We start from the raw sequence: 14,309 nt of genomic DNA on the forward strand, positions 1-14,309 counted from the left end.
TGTAATTATGAGACAGTGATGTGAGCTAAGGCTGAGAAAGGAGGAGAGAGAGGGATGGAAAGAAAAGGAGAGGAAAAGGTCAAAGCTTAATGTCCATCTCCTCAAACTGGCCCTTTGGGACGGCGTCTGATCAGCAGTATCTAAAAAGGCTAGAGCTGTTGCCAAAACTATGAAGACAAAGAATGGGTTATGTTTAAAATGCTATGGCTAATGCTGAAGCTAGAAACAGGGGTAAGAGCTGATGTTTAAAATGCTATGGCTAATGCTGAAGCTAGAAACAGGGGTAAGAGCTGATGTTAAAAATGCTATGGCTAATGCTGAAGCTAGAAAACAGGGGTAAGAGCTGATGTTTAAAATGCTATGGCTAATGCTGAAGCTAAAAAACAGGGGTAGGAGCTGATGTTTAAAATGAATAATGATGAAGATAGAAAGAAGGGGAAGGAGCAGATGTTAAAATGGGCTAATCAAGGGCAGGAACCTGATGTTTAAAAGGGCTAATCAGGGGCAATAAGATGTTTAAAAGGGCTAATCAGGGGCAGTAACAAGATGTTTAAAATGGCTAATCAGGGGCAGTAACAAGATGTTTAAAAGGGCTAATAAGGGGCAGGAACCTGATGTTTAAAAGGGCTAATCAGGGGCAATAACAAGATGTTTAAAAGGGCTAATCAGGGGCAGGAAGCTGATGTTTAAAAGGGCTAATCAGGGGCAGGAACCTGATGTTTAAAAGGGCTAATCAGGGGCAGTAACAAGATGTCTAAAAGGGCTAATCAGGGGCAGGAATCAGGGGCAGAAACCTGATGGAGAAAATAAGTACATCACAAGGGGCTGTGAAGTTTCAAATGAGTCAAATCATTTCTAAAATGATATATACATGCCAAATCTAAGTAGTAACACCGATTTAACACATCTTCATAATCTTAAAGTTTAAAACGACAAATGGTAATACTCGACTTAGAAAGTATTGAGTAAATTGTTAACCCGCTAGGAAATCATCCCAGTTTTATGCAGTAATTCTCCAGTTGTATCAACATAGCACTCTGGATAATGAATTAATAAATGAATAAATGATTGTACTTCAAACTATTATTATCTGACTTAATATTTTAGATGTATGACTACATGTTGATTCATCCATTAGAGAGGGATGGAAAGGAAAGGAGAGGAAAAGGTCAAATGTCTCTCTCTCTCTCCTTTACTTAGAAACGTTAAGAATCCTCTTTTGGCGACAGTGCCTTTACTTGTGTTTGAAATGGAATTCAGGTTTAAATGGATGTTAAAGGGACTTTAGGAGATACTCAATTATTATCTTATTTTCGAAGGATTCAGAGTATATGAAATACTATATTATTGTGTAATATTCATTAGCAGTCCATTTAACTGAGTAGAGTGTTTATGAATTATGAATTATCATGGGATTTACATTTTTAATTGTATGTTCGAGTTTGACAAAAGATGTTAGGTCATGTTAAAATCCTTTTTTTGAAGTGGGAAAAGGAGCTACATTTCAGCAGGAAAATACAAAAAGAAAAAGTTCAATGTTGAGTTCAATAGAAGATAATTTTAAAGTTCTGTTAAGTTTACCTTTCTCCTGTAGCCAATCCACTACTGGCCGGGCGTATTTCAACGGGAATTTCTTAGTGGCAATTTCAAGACGTTCATTATCGGTCGTCGCTGTAAAAAACAAAAACATTTTAAACATTAATAAACAGTTTGTCTTTGGCATTTTAACACGTTTTAACACATGTTCACTTCAAACTTTTCTTTTCATGCAAGTATTAAAAAAAATTAATTGCGGGTTAGAATTGCTGTGTTGTTTATGAGATAGCTGAAGGGTTATCAGTAAAAAGATAACAAACATTAAAGTCATTTGCTGCTCTGCTGGACTTCATGACACCTTGTTCGTAGGGGACAGAAGCACCTCTATATTTGTGCATTCAATTAATTTAAACATCGACAAAACACATTTAGAACCGAGGCACCATAAAAAAACGACTTTTGGGATGCTGGGTATTCTAGTATCTTGAAACTCACAGAACAGTTCCACTGCACATTCACCATGCAACCATTCCATATTATTAGCATCCAGTCCATAGGCATTAAGGTGCACTTTGGAACAGGTTGTATCTTAAGTCCTGCCCTGTATCTTCCCATCTTTTCCATCCCCTAATTGAGACCACCACTTCTGCAAGGATAGAGACAGTAGGTAGCTGTGTTTGGGTGTGTGTATGGGTGTGTGTTGTGGGGGTGTTGGGATGTGGGGGTGTGTGTCGCGTGGGTGTATGGGTGTGTGTTGTGTGGGTGTGTGTTGTGTGGGTGTGGGGGTGTGTGTCGTGTGGGTGTGGGTCATGTGGGTGTGGGTCATGTGAGTGTGGGTCGTGTGTGTTGGGTGTGTGTTGTGTGGGTGGGTGTGTGTTGTGTGGGTGGGTGTGTGTTGTGTGGGTGTGGGGGTGTGTGTCGTGTGGTTGTGTGTTGTGTGGGTGTGGGTCGTGTGTGTGTGGGGGTGTGTGTTGGGTGTGTGTTGTGTGGGTGGGTGGGTGTTGTGTAGGGGTGTGTGTTGTGTGAGTGTGTGTGTGGGGGTATGTGTTGAGTGGGTGTGTGTTTGTGTTTGTCATGCTCTTTACCTCGCCCGCTGAAATGGGAGCCTCATTCTGGAAGATTTACCCTCAGTATCTCCAGGAGACAATGGCAGCCCGGGTCCTTTATCTGGCAATCCGCACCTCTCTTATTTAATCGCAGGATTAGATGCCCGGCTCATACTGGAAGGCTTATCTCTCTCCCTCCCTCCCTCCCTCCTTCCATCCATCCCTCCTTCCCTCCCTCCATCCCTTCATCCATCCCTCCGTTTCCCGCAGCCCCCCAGTAGAGATTTATAGGGGTGTGAGATTCGGTTTTCGATAGCAGTAATTGTGTTTGGCTTGTAGGGTACACCAGTATTTATCCCACACCTAGAGACGGCCCAATCACCTAGAGATGACCCCATCACATAGAGACGACCCCATCACCTAGAGACGACCCCATCACCTAGAGATGACCCTATCATCTAGAGACGAACCCATCACCTAGAGACGACCCCATCACCTAGAGACGAACCCATCACCTAGAGATGACCCCATCACCTAGAGACGACCTTTTATTCTGTGCAGATAAAGGTGGCCCAAGGTATTTCTTATCCAAACACAGCCGCTCCCCCGGTCTTTCACTGTCTCTCTCCCTTTCTCTCACTCTCTCTCTCCCTTTCTCTCACTCTCTCTCTCCCTTTCTCTCACTCTCTCTCCCTTTCTCTCACTCTCTCTCTCCCTTTCTCTCACTCTCTCTCTCCCTTTCTCTCACTCTCTCTCTCCCTTTCTCTCACTCTCTCTATGTATTGTCAGGTTTTCTGTCTGTGACAGCGAAGCGTCCATGTTGTGAACCGTTCTGCAGTGCGGCAGGCAGCATCAAAGGTCTCAACATGGACCACCGCATTGCTGTCATCCTGCCCATGGACACGGAAGACAACTCGGAACCCGAGAACAGGGCAGATTTTCCCGGGCGCAGAGGTCCACCGGAGACTCCTCCTTATCGTCTGCCAGACAGAGCCGTAAGCCGCCAGACCTGACAATCAATCTGATCACTCCTGATAGGAGGTCAGTTCTCCCTACTTGTCATGTTCTGAGACACCGGCTTGATGCAGTTTGCAAGTCAAAGGGGAGAAACAGGTCTGAGAGGCAGGCTGTATCGTTCCCTTCCCTCGTCTCCATTGTGTGTTGAGCCAGTTGCAGAAAGCTTAAGGGAAAATAAACCTGCGACGTTGCGACTATCACAGGATGGCTCAGACGAAGCACAGCCTCATTCACGTGAAACAGGATGGGCCTGTGCAAATGAAAGCAATCGTCTTCAAACACGCAGTGTGGCTTCTGAATGCAGCTCCTGATAAGCTAGGAGGAGGTGCAGTGTGGCTTCTGAATGCAGCTCCTGATAAGCTTGGAGGAGGTGCAGTGTGACTTCTGAATGCAGCTCCTGATAAGCTAGGAGGAGGTGCAGTGTGGCTTCTGAATGCAGCTCCTGATAAGCTTGGAGGAGGTGCAGTGTGACTTCTGAATGCAGCTCCTGATAAGCTAGGAGGAGGTGCAGTGTGGCTTCTGAATGCAGCTCCTGATAAACTAGGAGGAGGTGCAGTGTGGCTTCTGAATGCAGCTCCTGATAAGCTAGGAGGAGGTGCAGTGTGGCTTCTGAATGCAGCTCCTGATAAGCTAGGAGGAGGTGCAGTGTGGTTTCTGAATGCAGCTCCTGATAAGCTAGGAGGAGGTGAATTGCCTATTTCAAGGCAATTTGCCGCAGAGTATTTCTTCTCTTTTCCTTTTCTCTCTTCACCACAACAAGCCGGACTCTGGCAGTAGATCCCTATCTCTCTAGCTATACCTCACAGATAAGAAAATGTTCAGAGGCAACCAACCACTGTTTGGAGTGGTTTGACTGTTTTAGTACTACCTGAACAGAACGAGTGGTTCCTAGTGAATACTGAAAAATCCTAAAAGGGAGGGAAGGAACATTGTAAAGGTTTCCTATAAGAGTTAGTCATTGGGACAGGAGATTTGCCTGACTATAGGACCTGGCCAGAAACAACGCTGACACTGGCTACATGACAGTCTTATTCAGTAATCTAGTCCTCAAAAGATTTGCTTGTCTCTGAACCCTAAAACGTAGAAACAGACGTTCCTTCTATGTACTCTCTATTCTCACAAATGGCTTCTTATAGCCTTGACATGGTACATTATCATAATTAAGTGATCAAAATCCTTTGTCCCCCCAAAAAAATAAACAGCTGTTGGCTCTGTTCACCAGGGGAGAACAATTGCCCTCTCTCATTGGCTCTGTTCACCAGGGGAGAACCACAGCCCCCTCTCATTGGCTCTGTTCACCGGGGGAGAACCACAGCCCCCTCTCATTGGCTCTGTTCACCGGGGGAGAACCACAGCCCCCTCTCATTGGCTCTGTTCACCAGGGGAGAACCACAGCCCCCTCTCATTGGCTCTGCACACCAGGGGAGAACAACTGCCCCCTCTCATTGGCTCTGTACACCAAGGGAGAACAACAGCCCCCTCTCATTGGCTCTGCACACCAGGGGAGAACAACTGCCCCCTCTCATTGGCTCTGTACACCAAGGGAGAACCACAGCCCCCTCTCATTGGCTCTGCACACCAGGGGAGAACAACTGCCCCCTCTCATTGGCTCTGTACACCAGGGGAGAACCACAGACCCCTCTGATTGGCTCTGTACACCAGGGGAGAACAACTGCCCCCTCTGATTGGCTCTGTACACCAGGGGAGAACTGCCCCCTCTCATTGGCTCTGTACACCAGGGGAGAACAACTGCCCCCTCTGATTGGCTCTGTACAGCAGGGGAGAACTGCCCCCTCTGATTGGCTCTGTACACCAGGAGAGAACCATAGCCCCCTCTGATTGGCTCTGTACACCAGGGGAGAACTGCCCCTTCTTTTAAAAGCCATGAAGTTCAAGGCTAACCGGGGATACTGCAGGATGTTCTTTTCAGAAAGCATAATCCCCCTTAAAAATTACATTAAAATGGCAATTTGGGGCCAATATTAGTGTATATATTGCTTTGTTCAGAGACAATCAGTGTACCAATGTTTGCTTCAAATATACTAAATATATGTAGGATGACGGTACTCTCAGAACCACCTCTTCTTGTGATAAGGAGGGGGAAGCTATTCACACTCATGCACACACCCAGAAATGAGTGTTCTACTGAGCCGAAAGGGAGAAAATGAAGTTTAAAGTACTACATTATGTAGCTGAGCCTTTTTGTAATGATGTTCGCTGAGAGTCGGGAAGCAAGTTCAGGGAGTGTTCTAATAAAATAAACGGAACATGATACAAAACAAGAACCTCGAACAACGCACAGACATGAAACAGAAACAATGACGCCTGGTGAATGGAACCAAACGGAGTGACATATATATATATATAGGGCAGGTAATCAAGGACGTGATTACAGTTGCGCGTAACGATAGTGACAGGTGTTGAGTCATAACCTGGTGACCTAGAGGCCGGAGAGGGAGCACACGTGACACTTTTGGGAGAATAGGAATGAGAATAATCGAAGGATAACTCTATTAAATGGCTCAGAATAATATGTGAATTGGATTCCAGACTGAAAAATGTGGGAATTGGAATCCAAACTCAGAATAATATGGCAATGAGAAGAGAGACTCTGAATAATATGGGAATTAGAGTCCAGACTGAATAATATGGGAATTAGAGTCCAGACTGAATAATATGGGAATGAGAGGGGAGACTCAGAATAATATGGGAATTATAGGAGAGACTCGGAATAATATGGGATTTATAGGCATGAAAGGGAATGGAAAGAGAGAAGTAGATTTTCAAAATGTAGATAGAGGTCCAAGAATCACTAAGTAGAGGGCTTAGCTGATCATATGTTGTATAACTTTTGTATAATGATGTGTTTTAGAGTATACTGTTTCTTCTGTTTAAATAAGCAATATGCGGGAATAGCTCCTCCATTTCCTGGTTGCTAAAATTCTAATTTTTCACCTTATTTCAGTTTATGTGATAAAACAAACAGTCATTTTGTAGAGAATCATTGTATCATCTAAACTATTGTGAAATATATTTTCCATAATCCAAAATATTGTATTTTCAACAACACAACAATGCAACTGACACAACGGCACAACAACACAGCAGCACTACATACACAACACCACTACAGACACACCAACACAACTGACACAACAACACAACACCACTACGGACACAACAACACAACGGCACTACGGACACAACAACACAACAACACTACGGACACAACAACACTACGGACACAACAACACAACAACACTATGGACACAACAACACAACACCACTACGGACACAACAACACAACAACACTACGGACACAACAACACAACGGCACTACAGACACAACGACACAAAAACATAACACTACGGATATAACAACACAACAACACTATGGATACAGCAACACAACGCAACAACACTATGGACACAACAACACAACCACAGAACAGGAGGTCATTCTAAGCTCCACAATGAACCATAATTCAATCAGTAATGTGACACAACACTAATACAATACCAACAAAAAACTACTGAACAACAACCAAACAGGATAATTAATGAGCTAACATGAGCTAACAACGAGGTAAATCCGGCATTTTTCTAGATTGTCCAAAGATTATCTGTGTTCACAATGATGACAATCCTTTCCATGTCCAAATTTCATGTCATAACAAGAGCAGATGAGAAAAGCGAGAAGAAAGTCATGAAAAACATTTTCAAATTGGAATGTGCAAGTATCCATAAGGTCAGAGATGAGCCTGTCCATGTCTTTTCCATTAAGAGCAGACAGCAGAATGTTCTTGAGAAATTGTTCACCACATGCCGTCCCAGCAGGTGCCCCGACGCCACCAACATTATCCAGTGATTTGACTGCCACACACGGGGACCCTGGCCACCGTAACCCGGGTAACAGGACAGAACAGCCCAATGGCAGAGGTAATTGTCAACCATTTTCCCCGCTGCCGCTGGCTACTGAGGCCTGAAGGGGAGGCTGAGGCCAACATAGAGACACCATCATGCATTACACATCCTAGTCTGCATGGCACTGGCCTCACAAAGGCCATGTACAGTATGTCCTTAGTAAAATAATATTACACCGAATATATACGAGTATACACAATTACGTTTCTACTGAAGTTTACTGTTGGGAAAATACACAGTCTTACTCAAAGATAGCTAAAATGTCAACTCCAAACCGGCGATTATACTTTCCATGGATTTCCAGCATTCAGACAGTATTCATAAACACCTCTAAAGTATGTGAGTGTTGTCGTGGGAATTGACCATAGTTGTATCTATGGCTGCCTAATTGACTTCATTTTTTAAATTTGTTGCCATGTCTATGGTCACACTCAGGTTTTTCTCTGTGTGTTTTCCAGAGCTTTGCCTCTGTTTGCAGATGTCCTCCTTGTCCTTGTCTGAAGATGTCCTAATTGTCCCTGTCTGAAAATGTCCTCATTGTCCCTGTCTGAAAATGTCCTCATTGTCCCTGTCTGTGCTTATTGTCCCTGTCTGAAGGTGTCCTCATTGTCCCTGTCTGTGCTTATTGTCCCCATCTGAAGGTGTCCTCATTGTCCCTGTCTGTGCTTATTGTCCCTGTCTGAAGGTGTCCTCATTGTCCCTGTCTGTGCTTATTGTCCCCGTCTGAAGGTGTCCTAATTGTCCCTGTCTGAAAATGTCCTCATTGTCCCTGTCTGAAAATGTCCTCATTGTCCCTGTCTATGCTTATTGTCCCTGTCTGAAGGTGTCCTCATTGTCCCTGTCTGTGCTTATTGTCCCTGTCTGAAGGTGTCCTCATTGTCCCTGTCTGTGCTCATTGTCCCTGTGTGAAGGTGTCCTCATTGTCCCTGTCTGAAGGTGTCCTCATTGTCCCTGTCTGAAGGTGTCCACATTGTCCCTGTCTGAAGGTGTCCTCTTTGACTCTGTTCTCTCCTTCACACTTTCTCCCAGCTCTCTTTTACTCTGATCCTCCATCCTGATCAAAAATATAAACGCAACAATTTCAAAGATTTTACTGAGTTACAGTTCGCATAAGGAAACCATTCAATTGAAATACATTTATTAGGCTCTAATCTATGGATTTCACATGATTGGGAATGCAGATATGCATCTTACCTTGAAAAAAAGGTAGTGGCATGGATCAGAAAGCCAGTCAGTATCTGGTGTGACCACAAGATACTGACAGTTTGTTTTGGCTCATGCAGCACATGAGCATAGAACTGATCAGACTGTTAATTGTGGCCTGTGAAAATGTTGTCCCACTCCTCTTCAATGGCTGTACAAAGTTTCTGGATATTGGTGGGAACTGGAACATGCTGTCGTACACGTCGATCCAGAGCATCCCAAACATGCTCAATGGGTGACTTGTCTGGTGAGTATGCAGGCAATGGAAGAACTGGGATATGTTCAGCTTCCAGGAATTGTGTACAGATGATAGCGACATCGGGCCGTGCATTATCATGCTGAAACATGAGGTGACGGCGGCGGATGAATGGCACAACAACGGGCCTCAGGGTCTCGTCACAGTATCTCTGTGCATTCAAATTGCCATTGATAAAATGCAAGTGTGTTCGTTGTCCGTAGTTTATGCCTGCCCCATACCATAACCCAACGCCATGGGACAGTCTGTTCACTATGATGACATAAGCAAACCGCTCGCCCACACAACGCCATACACGCTGTTTGCCATCTGCCCGGTACAGTTGAAACCAGGATTCATCCGTGAAGAGCACACTTCTCCAGTGTGCCAGTGGCCATCAAAGTTGAGAATCTGCAAACTGAAGTCGGTTATGATGCCAATCTGCATTCCGGTCCAACACCCAAGTTTGGACGAGGAGCATGCAGATGCTTGTGCAAACCCACAGGTTCATCAGCTGTCCGGGTGCTTGTCTCAGACTTTCCCAGAGGTGAAGATGCCGGATATGGAGGTCCTGTGCTGGCATGGTTACACGTGGTCTGCGGTTGTGAGGCCGGTTGGACATACTGCCAAATTCTCTAAAACAACGTTGGAGGCGGTTTATGGTAGAGAAATTAACATTCAACTCTCTGGTAACAGCTCTTGTGGACATTCCTGCAGTCAGTATGCTAATTGCACATTCCCTCAAAACTTGAGACATTTGTGGCATTGTGTTGTGTGACAAAACTGCACATTTTAGGTACCCCTGTGTAATGATCATGCTATTTCTTGATATGACACACTCCCTTTTCTGGCATTAGCTGATTGGGTATCAGTGAGTCACCCTAACCTCCTCTCGCTGAGATATGTAAATTAGATGGCACCTGTGTTTACAGGTAAGGTGTCACTAGCAATGTGTTAGTCATTCTCACGCCCACTGCCCTTCTTCTGAAGATGTGCAAAAACAAAGCCTTTTCACATTGTTACTCGAACACACAACGGTATATGCGCTAATTCAGAGAGAGAGAGAGAGAGAGAGAGAGAGAGAGAGAGAGAGAGAGAGAGACTTAGTATTTTTTTTTAAGTATTTTTTTAAATGGACTCTAACAGATGGCCTATGAGAGTAAGGCTAAGTGGACAGACACACTACGTTCAGTTTGGTCTCAATCAGAATCTTGGCAGTGTTCCTGAATACTCCTGGAAAAGCGCTCATCATCTGAGAATGGCTCCTGGCCCAAACAGTAATGAAGGTCATGAGCAATAGTGTCCCTTTTTATGCATGGGTCAGCAGGTGTCAGTTAATCCCTTAGCTTCCATCTGAGACCACTGACATGGTGGAGAGATCAGAGTCTTTCAAAGCCAGCCATAGACAAATTGTACGTACACTATGCAGGAGTTTACATCAAGTTTAACATAATCCTATTCTATTGAGTCGACGTCCATATCGATAACTATGACATCATTTAGAACACCAAGTTATGATAAGTGACGATCCTTCTAGACATTTGTAAACCACTAGTATTAATGGAGGGTACACTCACATCCTGTACCAACCTACTAGAAGCAGCTTGCTTACGAAAACAATGGTGTGTAAAAGTTTTGTATTCTAGTTTTATATTACACGTTTCTATTGGAGCTTCGACCCTTAATTCCCTCTACTTTCTAAAGCCTAGAGCCTCTGGTGAAATAAGCAGTAGTATGTGCCCTTCCCTCCTCTGGTAAACGGTTGAGAGGTCAGCCGTAATAGCTAGGCAATCACAGAGTTTGTGATAGAGCTGCCAAGGATACATTAAGGATTAATACTTCCAAGCATTAAGAAAATATAAAGCACAGATGTTTGGCGCCGTTACCGCTGAACACCTTGGTCCATTTACCCGTCTTTAGATTGAATAAGCTTTATAGTCCCCAAAGCGGCACATGAAAAAGTTGAACTTTACAGTCTGCTACTGTAGATGGCTGTAAATGGCTGTTTATGTTAGAGAGGCATTAAATGTCGACCTTAAAAACACCAGGGAAAACAAAGACGAAGCATCCTTTGGAAGTATGAGACAAACAGTGACAATAAGCACTAAACTTTACCAATGAGGTTTGATGCTTGAGACAGGGTGTCCTAAAATGGATACCGTACCCTATGTCAGATTAGGTTGGTCACTCAGAGTTCACGGGAAACATTTTAGGACAGTATAATCATTTTTTATTTACATTTTTATTTCACCTTTATTTAACCAGGTAAGCTAGTTGAGAACGAGTTCTCATTTACAACTGCGACCTGGCCAAGATAAAGCAAAGCAGTGCGACACAAACAACAACACAGAGTTACACATGGAATAACCTGTTAGGGCTAGGGGGCAGTATTGACACGGCTGGATAAAAAAACATACCCGATTTAATCTGGTTACCACTCCTACCCAGTAACTAGAATATGCATATACTTATTAAATATGGATAGAAAACACCCTAAATTTTCTAAAACTGTTTGAATGGTGTCTGTGAGTATAACAGAACTCAAATGGCAGGTCAAAACCTGAGAGATTCCTTTACAGGAAGTGGCCTGTCTGGCCATTTCTTGAACTTCTTTTCCATCTCTATCATTTACTAAGGATCTCTGCTCTAACGTGACACTTCCCACGTCGTCCATAGGCGCTCAGAGCCCGGGAAAAAACAGAATGTCGTCATTCCAGCCCCAGGCTGAAACACATTATCGCCTTTCTCAAGTGGCCGATCAAGGGACACTGGGCTTATGCTCGTGACCCCGACCGCCCCCGCCTTTGGGATTTTTTCCTCTGTTTGCCGAAAAGAAGATTCCCTGTCGGAATATTATCGCTTTTCTACGAGAAAAATGTCGTAAAAATTGATTTTAAACAGCGGTTGACATGCTTCGAAGTACGGTAATGGAATATTTAGAATTTTATTGTCACGAATTGCGCCATGCGCGCGACACTTCTTTACTATTTCGGATAGTGTCTGGAACGCACGAACAAAACGCCGCTATTCGGATATAACGATGGATTATTTTGGACCAAACCAACATTTGTTATTGAAGTAGCAGTCCTGGGTGTGCATTCTGACGAAGACAACAAAAGGTAATGAAACTTTTATAATAGTAAATATGATTATGGTGAGTGCTAAACTTGCCGGGTGTCTAAATAGCGAGCCCGTGATGCCTGGGCTATGTAATTAGAATATTGCAAAATGTGCTTTCACCAAAAAGCTATTTTAAAATCGGACATATCGAGTGCATAGAGGAGGTCTGTATCTATAATTCTTAAAATAATTGTTATGCTTTTTGTGAATGTTTATCGTGAGTAATTTAGTAAAATGTTAGCGAATTCCCCGGAAGTTTGCGGGGGGTATGCTAGTTCTGAACGTCACATGCTAATGTAAAAAGCTGGTTTTTGATATAAATATGAACTTGATTGAACAAAACATGCATGTATTGTATAACATAATGTCCTAGGGTTGTCATCTGATGAAGATCATCAAAGGTGAGTGCTGCATTTAGCTGTCTTCTGGGTTTTGGTGACATTATATGCTGGCTTGAAAAATGGGTGTCTGATTATTTCTGGCTTGGTACTCTGCTGACATAATCTAATGTTTTGCTTTCGTTGTAAAGCCTTTTTGAAATCGGACAGTGTGGTTAGATTAACGAGAGTCGTGTCTTTAAATGGCTGTAAAATAGTCATATGTTTGAGAAATTGAAGTAATAGGATTTTTAAGGTTTTGAAAATCGCGCCACAGGCTGGCAGTGGCTGTTACGTAGATGGGACGCAAGCGTCCCACCTAGCCCATAGAGGATAAACAAGCGTACAGTCAATAACACAATATAAAAAAAAGTAAGTGTATATACACTGTGTGCAAATGGCGTGAGGAGGTAAGGCAATAAATAGGCCATAGTAGCGAAATAATTACATTTTAGCAAATGAACACTGGAGTGATAGATGAGCAGATGGTGATGTGCAAGTAGAAATACGGGTGTGCAAAAGAGAAGAAAAGTAAATAAAAACAATATCGACATGAGGTGGGTGGGTTATTTACAGGTGGGCTATGTACAGCTGCAGCGATCGGTTAGCTGCCCAGATAGCTGATGTTTAAAGTTAGTGAGGGACATATAAGTCTCCAGCTTCAGCGATTTTTGCAATTCGTTTCAGTCATTGGCAGCAGAGAACTGGAAGGAAAGGCGACCAAAGGTTGTGTTGGCTTTGGGGATGACCAGTGAGATATACCTGCTGGAGCGCGTGCTACGGGTGGGTGTTGTTATTGTGACCAGTGAGCTGAGATAAGGCGGAGCTTTACCTGGCATAGACTTATAGATGACCTGGAGCCGATTCAACACTTTTCTGTCTGTAATTTGAAAGAATGTATTACCATGTTAGAAACAATTTGCTGGGTCCCGTTCCCTTAAATATCTGATAAGACCAACCAGTCTCTAACCCAACTCTCACCTCCTCCTATGTCCTAGACCTTATTCAAACTGCAAATGAACCCAGAGAATCTAGGTCCTCGACGGTAGCAAACACTTTACATTAATATCATTTAGCAGACTCTTATCCAGAGAGTGACTTACAAAGTCACTACCCTAATACCATCTACAGTAGCAGTGTCAGCCCATCTAGTTTCAGCCCATCCAGTGTCAGCCCATCTAATGTCAGCCCATCTAGCGTCAGCCCATCTAGTGTCATGGCTGTCACTGAGTGACTGAGAAATCAGTGAGCCCATCAACAACACAAAGGTCTGGCCATTCATTTTATGTGCCTACTTTGGCTGATTGTCACAGTATAGAAGTCCTTGATTCAGGCACATACTCTCAAACATTTTAAGTGTCATTTCAAGTTCCCCAGTGCTCTGCCCTAAGAAGCAATTCGATTGTAAATGATCCCACGTTAGTTATTGGGGTCAAATTTGTCGCCACTTTTGTGGATTGGGTTGATAGGTCCTTGGTTCCAAATATTGGGGAAGATGCCTGAACTGAGGATTATATTAAAGAGTTTAAGTTTAGCCAATTGGAATTTGTGGTCTGTATATTTTATCATTTCATTTAGGATACCATAAACACCACAGGCCTATTTGGGTTGGAGGGTTTGTACATTGTCCTGTAGTTCATTCAATGTAATTGTAGAATCCAGTACATTCTGATTTGCAATTGACCATGTATATATTTTTGCTGTTTGTTCTTTGTTTTACAGTGCCTTGTGAAAGTATTCACCCCCTTGGCATTTTTCCTACAACCTGGAATTAAAATATATTTTTTTGGGGGGGGGGTTGTATCATTTGATTTACACAACATGCCTACTACTTTGAAGATGCAAAATATT

At 43.4% G+C, this 14,309-nt stretch overlaps 1 protein-coding gene across 2 annotated transcripts in view; it reads right to left on the bottom strand.

Annotated features, from left to right (window-relative positions):
- LOC106611370 (neurexin-3a) overlaps positions 1 to 14,309 on the bottom strand; it is a 914,099-nt gene that overhangs the window by 99,037 nt on the left and 800,753 nt on the right. For both annotated transcript variants that reach the window (XM_045723685.2, XM_082955793.1), the window contains one exon: positions 1,582 to 1,671. In XM_045723685.2, coding sequence (XP_045579641.2) covers positions 1,582 to 1,671 — 90 coding nt within the window. The remainder of the gene's footprint in view (positions 1 to 1,581; positions 1,672 to 14,309) is intronic.

This window comes from Salmo salar, chromosome 09 (genome assembly GCF_965601325.2).
Source record: "Salmo salar chromosome 09, fSalSal1, whole genome shotgun sequence".
NCBI lineage: Eukaryota > Metazoa > Chordata > Actinopteri > Salmoniformes > Salmonidae > Salmo > Salmo salar.